General features: G+C 35.4%; 1 protein-coding gene across 2 annotated transcripts; it reads left to right on the top strand.

Annotated features, from left to right (window-relative positions):
- Positions 1 to 1,235: 1,235 nt before the first annotated feature.
- On the top strand, positions 1,236 to 15,893 carry LOC137926495 (U2 snRNP-associated SURP motif-containing protein). Of its 2 annotated transcripts, XM_068770105.1 has the most exons (18): positions 1,236 to 1,510; positions 2,262 to 2,355; positions 3,428 to 3,626; positions 4,390 to 4,552; positions 5,387 to 5,552; positions 6,825 to 6,988; positions 7,154 to 7,219; positions 7,885 to 7,928; positions 8,001 to 8,221; positions 8,812 to 8,923; positions 9,422 to 9,664; positions 10,327 to 10,513; positions 11,487 to 11,685; positions 12,648 to 12,864; positions 13,809 to 13,986; positions 14,687 to 14,775; positions 15,472 to 15,543; positions 15,639 to 15,893. In XM_068770105.1, exons 1-18 carry the CDS (start codon positions 1,436 to 1,438, stop codon positions 15,841 to 15,843), a joined length of 2,694 nt encoding a protein of 897 aa, XP_068626206.1. In that variant the 5' UTR covers positions 1,236 to 1,435; the 3' UTR covers positions 15,844 to 15,893. The 2 variants fall into 2 exon arrangements, with proteins under 2 accessions (XP_068626206.1, XP_068626205.1); XM_068770104.1 differs by lacking the exons at positions 1,236 to 1,510; positions 2,262 to 2,355; positions 3,428 to 3,626 and having other exon boundaries at positions 4,396 to 4,552; positions 15,660 to 15,893.
- The last annotated feature ends 1,602 nt before the right edge of the window (positions 15,894 to 17,495 follow it).

The following is a 17,495-nucleotide window of genomic DNA, read 5'->3' as shown; positions in this document are numbered from 1 at the left end:
TGCCAAACGAAAACTCCAACATTTCCATAATATACATAATATTCCATTAATATACAACTATTTAGCATACACGCTTAAATAGCATCTAGTAAAAATAAATGTATGCACCACGTCGCACACAATTCATTATATGTTAAAATGTAGCGTCAAAAGTCGACGCTCCCGAGAGAGCCCACGAGCTTTGCTACCCATAAAATAGGCTAACTTTAAATTATATGTGAGTACCAGTGTTGATCCTGAGAAAAAAGAGGAAAGCGAACTCCTGCATTAACTCGGGGTCAATTTCTATTTTCAGCATGCGTAATTTATTTTAACGGATCGTATGCTGATTATGGTAAACTTAAAATCTGGTTACTTCATTCTATAGTAACACCATAATGATTTAGTAAATATATTCTATATAACACTATCGCCGGTTAAACGGTAATTTGTTCAATAACTTTTAGTCAAATGAAACAACTGCTTGCAGCCCTTGGCACTAAAAATTATTAAAATGTACATGGTAGATGTTATATTCAATCTGCAATAATTGCGAGAACCTTAAAAATGATTAAATGTTTTTATTTATTTTGTTTCAATATCGACGTCACCGTGACTAACATGTTTGTGACGGATCTATTAAAAAAAATCGCTGTATATTTTTACTAGTGGTGAGATGCAACAACGGTTAGAATCCGAATAAAATTGCTTGTTGTTAAAAAGATTACATGCGAGTCATAGTAAAATTACAATATGAAAACTAGATTACAATTAAAATACGGAAAATATCAAAGTATCGAAATTATAATAAAAGCATCAATTTAAAGAACAAAATAGAGGAGTTATAGCCGGTTGTATTCAATGAAAGATATCATGATGAAAGATATAGCCTAGCGACGAAAACCATAAAATGAGTTTTTAGAAATAAGCATATTTTTCGTACGTACATGATAAAAAAATGTGTAATCTTTTAATTCTAATTTATGTTGGCAAAAAATTATAACAAATTGAAATATCTACAATAATTACTTTTTTTCCCGATAAGAACTTTAAAATGACTAAATTAATAATTAACACATTAACACATGGAATATAAATTTCTATGAATTTATTTTGTTATACTTATGCTGTAGTATTATAAAATTACGAACGTCATATAATCGATTATTTTCAAAATCGGACATAAGCAAACTCGATTGACGTAACTACGCTTAACTAAACAACCCTACATCTGTTTAGTGAAATAGTTTTGTGTTTCGCAGGTTAGAACTGCAATTGTATACAATCTTACTATTATTTATGTAATGATGTAAAGCAAGTAAAAGCTGATTCTTTAGATTTTTCGAATTTGTAACAGTCTGTTTCAAAATTTTAAAACTACGGTGAACATAGTTGTTTGCCGACTTTTAACATTAACTGACAATGTTCGTTTAATTAACTTAGTTTTTAAGCTACAATGAGTACGAGAGGTTTATCTAAAAGAGAGCTCGAGGAGCTACGCAAGAAGGAAGAGGAGGAAGCAGCTGCCCATGTAAGTTATGGCCGCATAAAGAACATACAGTAATTTTTGTACTCTTAAATTTCCTGTGTTCTGTTATAAAGAATACATTTTTACTTTACAAATAAATAACTTTAAACAAACTGCAGTTCTTATCCTTGGCATAAACAAAATAAATTTTTAAAAATGTATATTATTACTGTCAGAACACAATAATTATTCTCTAAATTAGTTGTAACAATGACAGATATTTTATCCATGTATCCTTATATGTTACTGATATGATTTTTTTTAAAGAACAACAATGACAAATATTACTCAAGAGAGCAAAATTATTTCTACATCAATTGTTTCATTTGGTGCCAATTTAATTGTAATATGGTTACAAATTGTTTTTAGTTGTTCACTAATTTTGCTTAACATTAGTGACCAGCATACTATGATAATTTTTAATTCATTGGTATGTCAATTAAAAGCGAACTATTTAAACTAAAGGCTAGAACCAAAGCTGATGAAACTAGAGAATTGTCATAAAAATTTATTTTATGTTAAAAACACTCAAAGATTTGTGACCACCAATATGCTTAAGCTGTATATGCCAGTAAGGACAACAAATTAAAAATTCAAAATGCTAATGTAGATTATCACATCTCTAGTGGCAAAAGATGTATAATGAAAGAATATTAATTTTTAATTATTAAAAAATGTTCTTTTAGTTTACTTATTTATAAACAAAACAATTTTTCCCATTTTGTTTCTTTAAATTGTGTCATAAAATTTTTAGGTATTCAAAGAATTTGTAGAGACATTTCAAGAAGTACCAAGCACCACATCTAAGGTTTGGGTCAAAGCTGGTACTTACGATGCCGGAGCAAGAAGTAAGCAGTCATTTTTATGTTGTTAAATACCAAAGTATTACATTTATTATTTATGTATTGTATAATAGATATAGTGTCATATTGTTGTTTTTAATCATGATGTTAATGAAATCCAGCAGTGAGGACATATGGAATATTTTTAAGCATGGTCTAGTGTGGCATTCTTCCAAGCCACTCTCTTTCTTGACTTATCTTCTGCAGGTGGAACGAGGACAGCCAGGCTTTCCCATCATGGCTTGCTGCCTCTTCTAAGGCCATGTTTTATAATATGTTATTTTTGACAAATTACTGATACATTGTTAGTTCTTGCTCATTACAAAAGTTCAATTATAAAAAGATATGTTAATCCTTTGTGCATATCAGGACCTGTGAAAGTCTAATGATCTAAATTGTGGTTGGAGGGGTTTATTCCTGCTTGATAGTTTTTGTGAATATTGTAATAAACTACTATATAATATTGTTATTACATACCAAAAAATGTTATATTGGAAAACATTTTGAAGATTATCCTGAGATCAAAGAAAAAATATCTAGGTGATAGGGGTTCACCCTGGCCACTTGGCCACCTCTTTTTATTTAAAATCTATTCCCACTTTTTCTAATTCAATTTTGACTTCGCTATTTTTGTAAATATTTTTATTAATCATGAAATGTTTGTGTTTGATTTTTTGGTTTTTAAGCCCTTTCCAGATTTTTTCGTTTTCATTAGTGTCAAAAGCCTTACTGCAGTCTTCAAAGCAGTAATTAAAAAGTGAAATTGAGCTTCTTATTTTTTTCAATTGTTGTTTGATAACATGTATGTAGTCTACAGTGAAGTATATGCTTGTAAATGCTGCATATTCTATTGTACAATTGTCATATTTAGTAAGTCAGCCAAGTTATATTTTACGGAAGACTTTGTTAATGTTTGACAATAGGTAGATAGATCAATAGTTATTTATTTAGTTCATATCCCCTTTTTTGGGAAAAAGTTCTAATGAAAGAAAAGACAAACTTTAAATATCTATTATATCTATTAGGGTTTAACACCTTTCAATACTAATAATATTAATTTCAATAATATAATTTTCAGAGGAAGACACGTCTGAGCGTGGCAAGCTATATAAGCCAGTATCACGACTGGATGACAAGCGCGGTGGCCCCGAAGTGGAGGCGCTGCGTAACCTGGCTCAGATCACTACACGCGCGGACGTATCTTCGCGCCCCCGCGCCAAACTAAGCAAGGACAAAAAGAAGAGCAATCTAGAACTCTTCAAGGAGGAGTTGAGGCAGTAAGTTCCAGAATTTTTTTAAAATCAGTTTCCTGAAATATACAAATAGATTGGTTGGTGAAATGTACAGTTATAAAATGTGTCAAGGGGGATAAGCAAATATTAATGGTTACAGAAATAAATAACATAAAGATAATACAGTAAAAAAGCATTTTTAAGAATTAAAATACTACCAGTAATTATTGGCATGTTGTATTTTTATATAAAATAAATAAATTAATTTAAAGTATTTAAGAGTGATCTCTTTAGACAGTGATTGGAAATAAGTGGTAAAGCTTTTAATCAGTGTTACTGTAACTTTTTTATGTGATATTTTTATAAATTTACTTAATTTGATAAAAGACTAGTTTTTTAAATATTTTTTAAGTATGTTATAGTCATAATGCTATCCGATAAGTTCTCTGCATTCATATCAAGCTGTCAAAGTACTGTGCAAAAAAGACAAGGCTTTACATATACAAACCCAGTTGCTTGTTACTTGGTTATCCAATGAGCCAAATCAATAGCCTGAATATTATAGCAATTTAAAATTAAGAAATCTCTGTGTATTCAAAGACAGTGGTGTCTCATCACTTCTCTCTTACTCACTGACTCGAGTTGGTTGTACAGGTTTCATTATATATTGGTCTCATATTAATTTAATAAACATCTTCATGACTGTTATATATATATATATATATATGTCTTAAATAGTTCTCTTTCTTTTTAAACAACATGACACTTGTATTTAGAATATACATACTTAATATTACATAAATTCTAGAATTCAAGAAGAGCGATCAGAGCGACATAAATACAAAAATGTCTTACGTGAGCGAGGTGTTGTGGGCACAGAGCCCACTGCTGACGTGATGCCCGATGTGGGCTCTTATGACACGGGTGATCCGAACACTACCAATTTATACCTAGGCAATTTAAATCCTAAGGTAAGTTCATAGTTTTAAATTAATTGGAATTTTTTTTTATAATGAACAGAATTTTGTCCACAAAAATGAAGCATTATGGCTGGTGTTTAAACCAAAATTATGGTCAACATATCTTTTTCAAACTGAACAAGAGACAGTTATATTATACAAGATATTTTTATATGGACCGTTATTGGGGCCGCCCGCCCCCTATCTTATTTTTGAGACAGCGATATGTTTTACAATAATTTTTTCATAAACTTAGGTATTTTCACCCTTTCTCTCTCTCTCATCCTTCACAATTTCTCTCTTCCTTCTTTTATCCTACAGAAGCTATTGTTTCTGTCATACGGGTTAGGTTATAAAATATCAAAGAGTATTCTTCATATAACTATATGCCATTCAGGTCTAGCAAAAGGTTATAACAAAATATCTTTAAAGTGTTGGTAAAACCGTTGCTGGAGTTTCTTTGGTTAATTTGTCCAGTTCTAACATTGAAAGTAATGTTAATGTTGTGCTATCTCAGATTATGCACTCTCGAATGAGAATGTTAAACGAGTTTCTAGTAATGACTCAAGCTGAGTTCCCAGTCGTTATTTATCTAAAGCTTCTGAATGCTTCATTTAAATATTAAAAAAAAATGTGGCTCAAGATTTGAATTTTGAGGAACACCTGGTGCCACATTCTCTCTCTCTACTTGGTCCTTATAATCCGGCGCAATAAACAATGCAATACTAAAGAAGCTTTATAACTTTAAAGAGATTTAGGATGTCTTCAGTGTAATGTTACCTCAAACCATCTCTTCATGCAAAATAAAAAACAAGTATGAGTGTTGTATGCGTGCTTTATTAATAGATCACAGAGCAGCAGCTGATGGAGATATTCGGGCGCTACGGTCCGTTGGCCAGCATCAAGATCATGTGGCCGCGTTCGGATGAAGAGAAAGCGCGTGGAAGGAACTGCGGCTTCGTTGCCTTCATGTCACGCAAGGATGGCGAAAGAGCCCTACGCTGCATAAACGGTATCCCTTACTGATTTACTTTATTATATGTTATCTGGTTAGGTGATGAACCTCAGAAAGCGTATTTGTTGAAAGCCTCAAAATATGCCTTGTTCACTTGAGCCCTGTTTAGATAAAAATCTGGGTCAAAAATCTATTAAAAAAATAATTCTGAAGTATTTTTATTCTTGTACTAATTTTAAAAGTCCATATTCACATGCTCGCTGCAGTACTTAAAAGTCATATTATTCGGTTCAACATATTTACACCCAAAGTGAGCAACATGCTTGATATGACCACACTATGCCTTATGTTAATGAATATGGAGTTCTATCATTGTTTTCAAATTGAAACTTAATCTTAGAATAAAAAAAATATATAAATTTAAAATGTTCATGTATGGAACCGTTACCCTGTTTCTCCAAAGCTTGGCAATGAGAAAATTTTAATGTAACTTCATAGGCCTTTCATTCCTTAGCAAAGTTCTCGTCGAATATGCGTCAACATTGGTAATGATAAATGCTTTTACACTTAGAGCATATATAATTTAGTTTTTGACTGTTTCACATATTTATTCATGACGGGCAACATTCGCGTGAAAGCTGATATGTCAAACTGGAATTTTGTGCTGTCTATTGATATTGACAGAGCAGAAAAAAAATCTTGGCGGTAGTTTGAAATATAATGTGACAAACTTTAAATAAAAAAAAAAAAAAACTTTTGAGATTCACCAAACGGCAAATTTTGTTTTTGTTGCAGTCTAAGGCTTATGTAGCAAATTAAATCACAAAAAGATAATAAAGTTAGGAAAATGATACCTCGGCAAGAACTGACGACAACTTTAGTATTTTAGTACAAAAATGTTATCAAAAATATAAGTTTTCTTGAAGTTGAAATTACTTCCTCAGTGTTCAACCCAACTGAAGACTTATTTTTGTTCTCAAGGCTAAAATCAGCGCATTAATTGTTTTATATACTCTTTGTTGTTATTTGTACTAAGTTGGTATTAAAGTAAACGATATTTTATTACAAATTATATTCTTTGTTTCATATTTTTAATTGGCGATATTAAGTAAATAATTAATAAAACATATTTTTTTATTTACTGCGGGAAATATTAACGTAAATTAATATTTACTTTTTAATTTAAGTCTCTTGGTGTTGTTAATTTAATGTGAAAATGATATCAAGTTAACATAAAAACTTAATCATCTGTAAAATCTTTAAATTGATAAGTATTTTGTATCAATAAGAAAAAGAAACTGTACTTTTAGTATTCTGTTAATTGTACAGGGAAGGAGATAATGAACTACGAAATGAAACTGGGGTGGGGCAAGGCGGTGGTGATCCCGCCGGTGCCCATCTACATTCCGCCCGCTCTGCAACAGCCATCCAAACCGCCGCCGCCTTCCGGACTGCCCTTCAATGCGCAGCCGCCTAAGCACCTCGTCAACAAGGTAACCACTAAGTAAAAAATATATAAAAAAAAATTATTGAAAAAAAGCTAAGCTAAAAGTATGACAACAATACATATTGAGATGTCATGATTTTTAATGCTCATTGTTTTAAAAATGTATAGGTTTTATTGTAAAATAATGTGGTTTTTATTGAATACCTCTCAGATACCACGGATCCGCCCTGGTGAATATTATCCAAGTGATCCTGAAGATAGGAAGACCTATGAACAGGTAAATATTTGTATTTACAATGTAGTTATAAACACAGCAGATTGCATATTACAGATTAATGTGCAAGCTAAGTGAGAGATAACATGCATTTCTTAGACTTCTTTAACATCCAAAGTATTGTCTAAACTTAACTATTCAGGGGACACCGGATGATGATAGAGGCAGTTCTGTCTTAGGCTCCGGGTAATCCGGGGAATCACTACTCACCAGAGTTCTAGCTTAAACTCTCAGTCCCAAAATCAATGACTCTCCATTAGAAATAGAGTCCCAAAATCGGCTCTAAATAAGTTTAACATATATATTGTTAAATAAAATTAGTGTTTTATAGTTTTTAAAAAAGAATATTTAATGGAATCAGGCGTTAAGTAAGAAGTCCTAAGTAAGAAAAGGACCAATATTTAGCCACTTCCGAACATGCAGTGGTAGTCGTGCAAAACAAAGTGCACCGCCCGCCAGCCCGGTGATAAATGCGTATGCGGCAAACAATGCGAATTATATAACTGCCACCGTTAAACCACTCAACACGTGTTTCACCCCGTGATGCCCTGTGATATAATATAAGTATATTTCAATGCACAACTTTTACTTAGAGACTTGAAATCTTTTCTATATAAAAACACCAACATGGTTTAAATAAAAAAAATATGTTTCATTCGTTTTTCCAGATATTGTCACAATCGATTGTCAGAGTTGTGGTGCCAACGGAAAGGTAAATATTTTATTCAGTAAAATAAATAATTAAACTTAAGAAATTAACTACAAAGATTTTTTTTGTTCACAGAAACATTTTGATGTTGATCCACCGCATGGTCGAGTTCGTGATCCGCGAGGGTCCGATGTTCGAAGCCATTATCATGAACAAGGAGATAAACAACCCGTTCTTTCGGTTCCTCTTCGAGAACCAGTCGCCAGCCCACGTCTACTACCGATGGAAGCTGTTTTCCATGCTGCAGGGTGACACGCCTAAGCAGTGGTCTCTGCATGATTTTCGGATGTTTGAAGGTGATCATTCTATATGATAGTTGGAAATATGTATAAAAGTTTTAAAGAGTTTAGTTGCTAAATGAGCAATAGATTCTCTCGAAAACTTTAACACCTTTAACCTTCCTCAATTGCTTAATTATATACAATTTGTATAGCCACAGATCACGAATTTTATAGTTATAGAACACAAGAAAATTATCATCATCATTTTCACTGCTGGACAAGTCTCCCACATTCATCACATATAGAATAGAACTGGTTGGAAGTGGGCCTGCAAATGTCTGGTAGTAATAGACACTAAAGAAACAGAAGCTGCAATATTTTGGAAGTTTACGAGAGAATAAGTTCTAATGATTTTTTGGGTTGGGGTGGAATGTCTTCCGGACGTTTCGACAGAGGGGGAAGGGGGGGGGGGGAAGCAACTTACTTGGGATTCGTGCCCAATGTCTCCAAGTTAAGGATCGTTGTTGTGCTGGAATTTGCTAGTCAAACATTGTCGTGTGCCACTAAACATTGATGATAAGAATATTAATATGTTAATATTATGCTCCGCCAGATGGCGTCATGTGAAAATTTTCAATAGAATGTGTGAGTGCTCCGATTTTCAGGCGGATCTGTGTGGCGGCCGCCGGTGTTGAACTTGTACACTGCGGGCATGCCCGACGAGCTGGTGGAAGAAGACGACGCCAAGGAGAACATCCGCGGCACACTCTCCAACAGGTGCCTCTTGAACAATGCTCTTTATATCATATCTCTTGAAAAAAATAATTTTCATATATAAATAATTATTAGTAACAAGTATTAAATAGTAACTAGTCCATAAATGCAATGGTTAATGTAGAAGAAATTGAATTAGATATTGTGACACAGTCGAAATGTATTTTAATTAAGAATTATTTTAACCCGTGTATTGGTTGGTAAAAGTTTGTCTTAGAAAACTGTTTGGCTGATGTATTTTGTAATGAAAACCAGGTGTCGATCGAGAAGAATTTATTATTTATGAAAATCCCTCACTTTAATTACTATAAAACAGAACGTTTTATAATCGTGATTCAATCGACAATTAACGCTATCTAGTAATAGTACATGAACAAATTCAGTCAAAATTTGCGTTAGTACAGATATAGATTAATAAATTATGTAGTTATTCTTAAAACTACTTTGTTTAATTGTTGCACTTGTGAGATGCGTGTGTATGTTATATATTCGTGCGTGCAGCCAGCGCGACCGGTTGGAGGAGATCATCCGCGGGCTGACGCCGGCGCGCGGCAGCGTGGGCGAGGCGATGGCGTGGTGCCTGGAGCACGCGGAGGCGGCGGGCGAGGTGGCGCAGTGCGTGGCGGAGGCGCTGGCCGGCGAGCGCACCTCCCCGGCCCGCCGTATCGCGCGCCTATACCTGGTCTCCGACATCCTGCATAACGCGGGCGCCAAGCTGACCAACGCGAGTGCCTTCCGCAGCGCGTCAGTACACTGCGCCTTCTACCTACCCCCTAACCCCCAAATCTAGACCCACTCGTCTGCCATCGAGTAACTTCTTCTTGGAAAGTTTCGTATGCCGGTCTTCGGCGGCATGCACTGTGGCGTCGAGCGAAGTTTAGACCTGATTAGATCAGCACATGGACTGCAACCTGCAACACTACTAATTATCAAGAGTTTTTTGAAGTTATCACCGCTTATCCAAAAAAGTTTTTTAGTCATTCTCATTTTTTTAATAGCGAAAAGACTTTTCCCCTGATAGTCACCTGAAATTTAACTTTTCTAAACTCCTTCCACGTCGTTACATGACACTGAGACAATGACATCACCAAAAATAGATTCTTCCTAAGAATGATGGACGATATGAAAATTTCAATAAAAAATAATTTTTTTTTTCTGTACAACTCCGATGTTTAAGGGTATCTTAAATATTATTTCAATGATCACTGTCACGTTTTCTTGAATATAGCCGTCCTCCCATGTCACTTAGACCAAGTGGTGGGCCCACTCATAGCTAACGTATTTTATTAACGGCCCCTTAATAATACAATGAATTTTAAATTATGGTTGGCCTATACCTTGCAGTGGATACCTATCTGATGGTATGATGATGAATAATTGTTAATTATGTTGTTGGTGTTCTGCAGGTTCCAGCAGCGGCTGGCGGACATAATGCGTAATTCGCGCGCGGCGTGGGCGCGCATGACGTCACGCCTGCAGCAGGAGGGTTTCCGCGCACGCGTCACGCGCATTTTGCAGGCCTGGGCCGACTGGGCCGTTTACCCTACGGACTTTTTGCTACAGATAAACGATATCTTCCTGGGACAGGACAAGGTGCCATTGTATATAATATATACAGTATAAATTGTTTCTAAATTCGTCAAAAGCAGCTGTCGCCACCTGCAAATGATCCCTCCAGGAGCGTTTAAACCTATGCATTTGCCAAAATTCGCCGCTGTGGGCGCAAAACGCGTTTCGAGTCAAAGTTTCTCAGATTTTTTAAATAGACCACTTTCAAAATGTAGTTGTTTCCATTGGACCTCGATAATAATCTGAAGACAAGATCTAACTATGCCAAATTGTTTTCCTACTATGAATAAATAGTTTTTTTTGTCACTTCAACTCAAGTTTCCCGTGTATCCCTGAAGGTCTACTTCGAACTCTTTGGGAACTAAGGATTTAAATGTTTTATTATCCTGAGACACGATATCGAATTCCCGAAAGACGCAACTATCATCACCCGGAATGAAAACCAATACAAAACGCAGCCAGAAATACTTACTCACTACTGATGTAGCTAAGCAGTAGGAAATAAAAAAGTTGAGGTTTTGCCCGCTCGAGACTCTTTGAACACTCCGAATTCCGAACAAAAGTCGCAAAAGCGACCAAAGCTCAGGGGCCTCATCTGATAACAAATTAATGGCCGGAGGCCGGCACTTGCTTACTACGATAGCCAAACTTACTTTTAACGAAATTTAAATTAAGCGCTCTCCAATACTAGCTTACTGTCACAAAAAGAAAAAAAAACTTAAATGAAATATTGTGTATTAAATACTTTTACTTTTAAGTAAATAAATTAAAAATGTTATATAATACAAATAGTACCCGGCATTTAGATCGGCGTCGAAATCTAGGGTGATATACTAGTCTAGAATAAGTTTTGTAAAATCTTGTTACGATTATTTGCAGGACTTCTAATGCATATAGTTGCGGCGTTCGGAGAGTATTAGAGAACTGATTTGATGTATTCTTTGTCTAATAGGAGTATTCTAGTACAGGATAAACTTTATATTTGTATATATTAAAGGAGGAGGGAGTAGCGGTAGCAGCGCCCCCAGCAGCACCAGTCAGCGAGACTGTGGTGGAGAGCGGCGAAGCCTCCGGAGGCGAATCCGGGGCGCGGTCACCCGCCTCCTCCGGGTCGTGGGAGGGCGCTCTGGACGGCGCTGCGTTGCGACGTTTGGCCGCTGCACACCGCCCAGACGACGACATAGACGGAGTGCCAGGTTAGTACTGGCCTAGTGGCCTTCACTCCTCTCCATGACATCTCTTCATGACTACAGATATACTATATCTGGCTTCATCTTAATTAAAATATATAAGTATTAGTGCAGTGAAGTTTTTATTTTACGCGTTTAGCGAATGGAGGCGAGATATCACCACAGTGCACGGTATTGCACCTTCTTCAACGACAAGTAAAATGAGAGCCAGAAGTGATTGAGGTGGTGCTTTACAAAGACTACAATCATGTACTATTTACAATTACAACCAGAACACGATGGCAGCGACTACAAGATGGCGTCTGAATTCAAATCGGCTTTCCAATTTTAATTCAAACCCGAAATTATAATTTAAGACTAAAAATAATTATGATTGTAGTGGCCAGTAAAACGACGCTACATCATTATTAAATACTAGCTGCTCCGACAACTGCCAAAAGTTACTGACAGTCTAATAGATATCCAATAAATAAATGGGACTTATTTTAAAGTGATCACTTTATTTTTTCAGTTAATTGCTTACGCTGTAGAACTGCCAATAATGGGTATATATTTTTTCATTGAAATGTTTTATGGTAGATTAACGGGTATGTGTTAATTTAGTGTATAGTATGGCGAGAATTATATTTGTATTATTTTTCTGAAAAGACTTCCTTAGGCGTTAATAAATTAAAACAAAATTAGCATAACGCTGTAAGCGTTGTCGTTGTCATTTCAGCTGTAGAGTATCAACGGCTGAACATAGGTCTTACCCATAAATTTCAAATAGGAACCGGCCAGCAACCCACATACTTTGTGCGTATTAAAGCCATAAAGCCATAAATGTTGACAAACAGTGAAGAACATTTTGAGTTAAATGACATATCTTAGAAGCTAAATATTTAATAAAAATGTAGTACACCATTCAGAACAGGCTCTACACGCGAGCTGAGAAAGAGGTTACAAACTCAGTTGTTTTTGGTACCCAGTTGAAGACGACATCGACGGCATCCCGCTGGACGGGGAGGCGGAGGTTGCAGGAGAGGGCGGTGACGGCGCGGAGTCGGAGGCCGAGGGCCTGGCGGGCGCGGGCGAAAGGCTGGCCGGGTTCGTTCCCTCGCGCTGGGAGAGCGTGGAGCCGCCTGCAGAGGTCGACAGCGAGCCGCCACCGCCCGTCGACACGCTCACGCCCACACACAACGACAGGTGACCATCCCATGATCCTTTCACTCAGTGATCATTGTTACATTTATGGCAATCGGTGATTAGACTACTGTATATTGTTAATCCCGCAAAGGCATTGTGTCGCAACTTATATTCGTTGACTAATTTACTTAGTTGATATTATATATAACGTTTAAATCAAACATTATTAAATTTAATTAAGAAGATGAACTGTTGAGTTTCTGACCGGCTCTCAGTTGATCAGTATTTCGATCCGGTGGTAGTTGATATATGTAGTGGCTTACTACATATATCAACTGTTCAGTTTCTCGTGGGCTCTTATCAGCAGAACTGCCTTCCGAGCCGGTGGTAGCTTTATGTAGGGTGAACAATGCCGACATTATATTTATGTTGATTGACGATTCTGAAGTACCTATAATAGCCAATTCAAATAAAGAATATTTTAATATTGATTATGTTATTACTTTCATTTGTTTACCAATTTTCTCATTACAGATTTAATTTTGTAGAGAAATTACGAAAGTAACATTCATGTCACGTTGAGAGACTCGCTATTTACTTAATATTCTATGTTTATGTATGTATCATGTATTTCCACCTATTCACCGATTCATCAAAAACTCTGGAGCCTTACGGCTTGGAAACTTTGATAGGAATATTTCTATAAACTTGTAGAGGTCAGCTAAGAATCAAATTTACGAAAGGGAACACGCAAGGGAAGTTGAGGGGAGCTTATTAATACACATTTTTGGATTATAGGTACAAAACATGGCCAAAATACTTTTGCCATGATAAAAATTACCTACTGAAGGCAGCACAAGCACTAGCTTGGCCCGTGCAGTGGTTGCACAATGTCAGTTACATTAGCGACAAGTAACTTGTGTTGTATTTGTGGGTAGAACATCGTTACAACGAAGGTCTGATCTATGGAATGTGTTTTTGTTGTGCGTGTGGTGGCGGCGCAGCGTGGGCGAGCAGTCGCCGCGCTGCGAGGAACTGTCGCTGCCGCGCAGCGTGCTGCGTGACATTGAAGTGCGTGTGCTGCGATACGGCGACGAGCTGGAGAGCGGAGCGCGCGCGCGCAAGCCGGCGCTCTCTGCGCAACAGCAGGTGCAGCACTACCGCCGCAAGCTCATCAAGAAGGTAACCCTCATCTCACATCACAAGCCATACACATATTTCTTCTAATCACCCTGTGTAAAGTGATCATTCTGATTTCAGAATGATCACTTTACATAGTCATGCCGGACCGGAAAGCGATGACATTTCCGTCGACATATTTTAAAGAAAAACCGATTGATTTTTACCGCTCCGGTATTAAAAATTTGTATACTATATAGATCAGAAATAAAAAAAAACTCATTAAAAATGTAGTCGTGTAAATTTAACATAAGAAAACGGCGTTATTTTCCGGTACCCCTAATATTGTTTTTTCTAATAAAATATGGACAGGGTAATAACTTTTGGCAGTACTAAGTGCTGTGACAGATAATAAACACCAATTACTTTTAACACGTAGTAATGTAAATTTTAAAAACACTTTTCCTTGCTCTATTATCCTAACATAATTCCTGAATCTGTTTTTATTGACTGCAAGTACATTAACCCCTTAAAGTTTGGACACATGTAACTAATCACCTAGTATATATTATCACTTTAGTAAATAGTACAACGTGTGCTTCTGTACACGTTTCTTTCACTAAACGAATTATAAAAAAATAAAACGATATATTTTTGCTGATATAAAAACAAGGAAAAAGAAGAATTTCTATTTTTTTTATATATATTTTGTTAACTAAATATTGTACTATTTTGGGTTTATTAATAAAACATTCGTTTGCAGGCAGCTAAGGAGGCGAAAGAGGCGCAGGAGGAGGTTCGCGAGTCGCCCGAGCCGCGCCGACGCTCGCCCCCCGACGAAGACGCCTATTCGTTAGTGCCCGTCAACTTTACCGCTGGCCACGTGATCAATTCGCTGTCGAATCATCATCATATCAACCCATTAAAGTCCACTGCTTCATAGGCCTCCCCCAAAAGAATGTCCTAATGGAAAGACTACCGACTGATTGTCGTTGGGTCCGAAAGGATCTTCTGTGGCGATCACGTACTGGCAGACGCGGCGTGGATAATCGGAAGGAATATTAAAATCGAGTTATAACAGTTTTTTGGGCGATTATAATTTAATCCTTTGTACTCGAGACCGTTTCCACGCAGACTTGCCAGCTCGTTACGTTCTTGGTGAATTTAATATCTTCAATCTTCACCGGAGAATATTTCAGTATTACGTAACAAAATATAAAAAGTTACGAAGCGAACCACGTTGAGTGGGACTCGCCTGTCGAGTGCAAAAGGTTACATTTATAACATCACACCTGTTTGTAATCGTGAAGTTAAACATGGAAAGGAAACTGGCAACGGTGGATCCATTCAAACACCATATGAAGTATTTTTCAGTTCAGTATTATTAACTTGCACAACTAGATAAATGCGTCTCGATAATAGAGAGGTAGCACTAACAACTAGCATGCTGAAATGGAAACTGTAATGAAATATTGCAATCTCAATTGTTATGTTTCTGCTTGTGTATATGTAGATGTATTATTAATCAAATTGCTTTTTAAATTGCAGCACATCCTCCAAAAAATCAAAGAAATCTAGAGAGCCCTCTCTATCACCGCCTCCGAAGCGCAATCGCTACAGGTAAGTGTTTATTTCTTTGTGTTTCGTTACTTGAAGGATAATTATTGTATTATGAAATTCCTTTATTAAATTATATTTTTATTGTATTTATCCAGTGATAAAAAATCACGTTCAAGATCTCGGTCACGCGAAAGGGAGAGAGAACGCGACCGTTCCCGTGAGCGCGAGCGAGAGAGGGAAAGAGAAAGGGAGAGGGAGAGAGAAAGGGAACGCGAAAGAGACAGACGGCGTCGATCACCTGCCACGCCACCTGGCCACCACTATAGGAAACACAGCAAACACGCCAAATACAAATATTAATAAAATATTTAAGATTTTTTATAAAATGTAAAATATATCAATAATATTTATTACATGTTTTATTTTTATGACTAATGCACGGGAATTGCACGTATATTATGAAGACATGATTTTTTTTTATTGAACGAGACATTATAGTGGCATGTAATAAAACAAAAATTTATCAAGATTATATATTGGACACTGAGTATTTGTAAAACTAATTGCATATAAGACGATACAATTCTAATAAAATTTTGCCTCGTTTGTAGTTGCAATTGAATTAAAAATGTAACAAACAGTCTGCATCACATAACTAAATACTGAGATTATACTGATGAAGGAAATACGCTTATGGTTGCAAACAAATTTAATGAGATTACTTCGATTGTTGTATCACCAAACGAGGTTTGATCATAGACGAGTTGGTCTCTACAATGGATGCCGTAATAATATGGATATAGTAAACAATTCGAGTAACATTTGTGTACTTATATAAATAAAACTAAACCACTAACTACCTACAGCACACAACTGTAGTTAGTAATGGTAGTTATTTTTGGCGGTAAAAACAATAAGCCTCGTTTTAGATTCATCTGGAGAGTTATGCTACTAAAATCATATGCAAACAAATTCATTATTACAAAAAATTAAATTCATAGCAGTAATTATTATATTAATGTATTTTAAAATTATATCATTCATATAATAGATTTATCAAATAACCAAATTATCTTTTACCAATTCAATTAATCCATAAAAAATATTCAATTCATTCATGCAGTGAATAAAGTATAAATATTATACAGAATTACATAAATTTCATAATAACTGAAATATCAAAACTAAATATCTATAAACACTACTAAACTGAACACATTTAAAATATATAAAAAAAATCAAAACAATAATACTGAAAGGAATCCAACAAACTAAAAAAAAAAGTAAAAAAAAAATTGTTACATAATTCATAGCCGTAATTTAAATTGATTTATTTGGAAAAGTCTTATCACCCACACCACCTTATACTTATACCGTAAAGTGACAGGTGCCCCGTGGATTTAATTAAAACTAAAATAAAATCAGATTTAATTATATGGAAAATCCACTAGAAACTGTCACTCTTAGGGCTAACAGGCTGGTAATTTTACCACAGCGTAGCAGCAAAATGAACAAACAAGTTTAAAGAACAAATTTTACATGTATATGTGTATATATATGTTACATTATAAATACTTAGTAATGTATACAATTTTATTAATATATAATTAACCCTTAGTAGCCTGATTTACGAAATTGATTTTTTTTATATTACTGTGTTTGCTTGAGGGTCTAGATGAAGGGAAAAATAGATTTTTTTTTTCATTTTCGTTGGAAAGAATATTATACAACAGTAAAATACGTACAGCCAACCTATAAAAAAAACTAATAGTAATGTGAACATTCGGTTTAAAATATTGGTATTAAAATTAAAACTCTAGGCTATTAAGGGTTTATATTTTCAAACAAATATTTGGTTAAGCTGGTAATTTTTTTAGTGGAACTTTAACCTGTTAAAATGTTTTCGCATTACTGGCAACACTGTGGCTCCTATCAAAAAAGCGATTACAAAGATACAACTACCCGTAGCGCAGGAATGTATAAAAAATATAATTGATTAATCCATCACAGAC

The sequence above is a fragment of the Battus philenor genome, unplaced genomic scaffold, assembly GCF_028537555.1.
Source record: "Battus philenor isolate CCGP_79_NKW_IND1 unplaced genomic scaffold, ilBatPhil1.0.hap1 SCAF_3, whole genome shotgun sequence".
Lineage (NCBI taxonomy): Eukaryota > Metazoa > Arthropoda > Insecta > Lepidoptera > Papilionidae > Battus > Battus philenor.
The sequence above is the reverse complement of the archived record's forward strand: the minus strand, read 5'-3'. Positions and strand labels throughout refer to the sequence as shown.

Bases quoted from the DNA above. Each gene is read 5' to 3' on its own strand.
- LOC137926495 (XM_068770105.1), top strand. From the start codon at position 1,436: ATGAGTACGAGAGGTTTATCTAAAAGAGAGCTCGAGGAGCTACGCAAG. The intron at 3,627-4,389 runs GTAAGTTCCAGA...CATAAATTCTAG, and splicing joins TTCAAGGAGGAGTTGAGGCA to AATTCAAGAAGAGCGATCAG. The intron at 11,686-12,647 runs GTTAGTACTGGC...TTTGGTACCCAG, and splicing joins CGACATAGACGGAGTGCCAG to TTGAAGACGACATCGACGGC.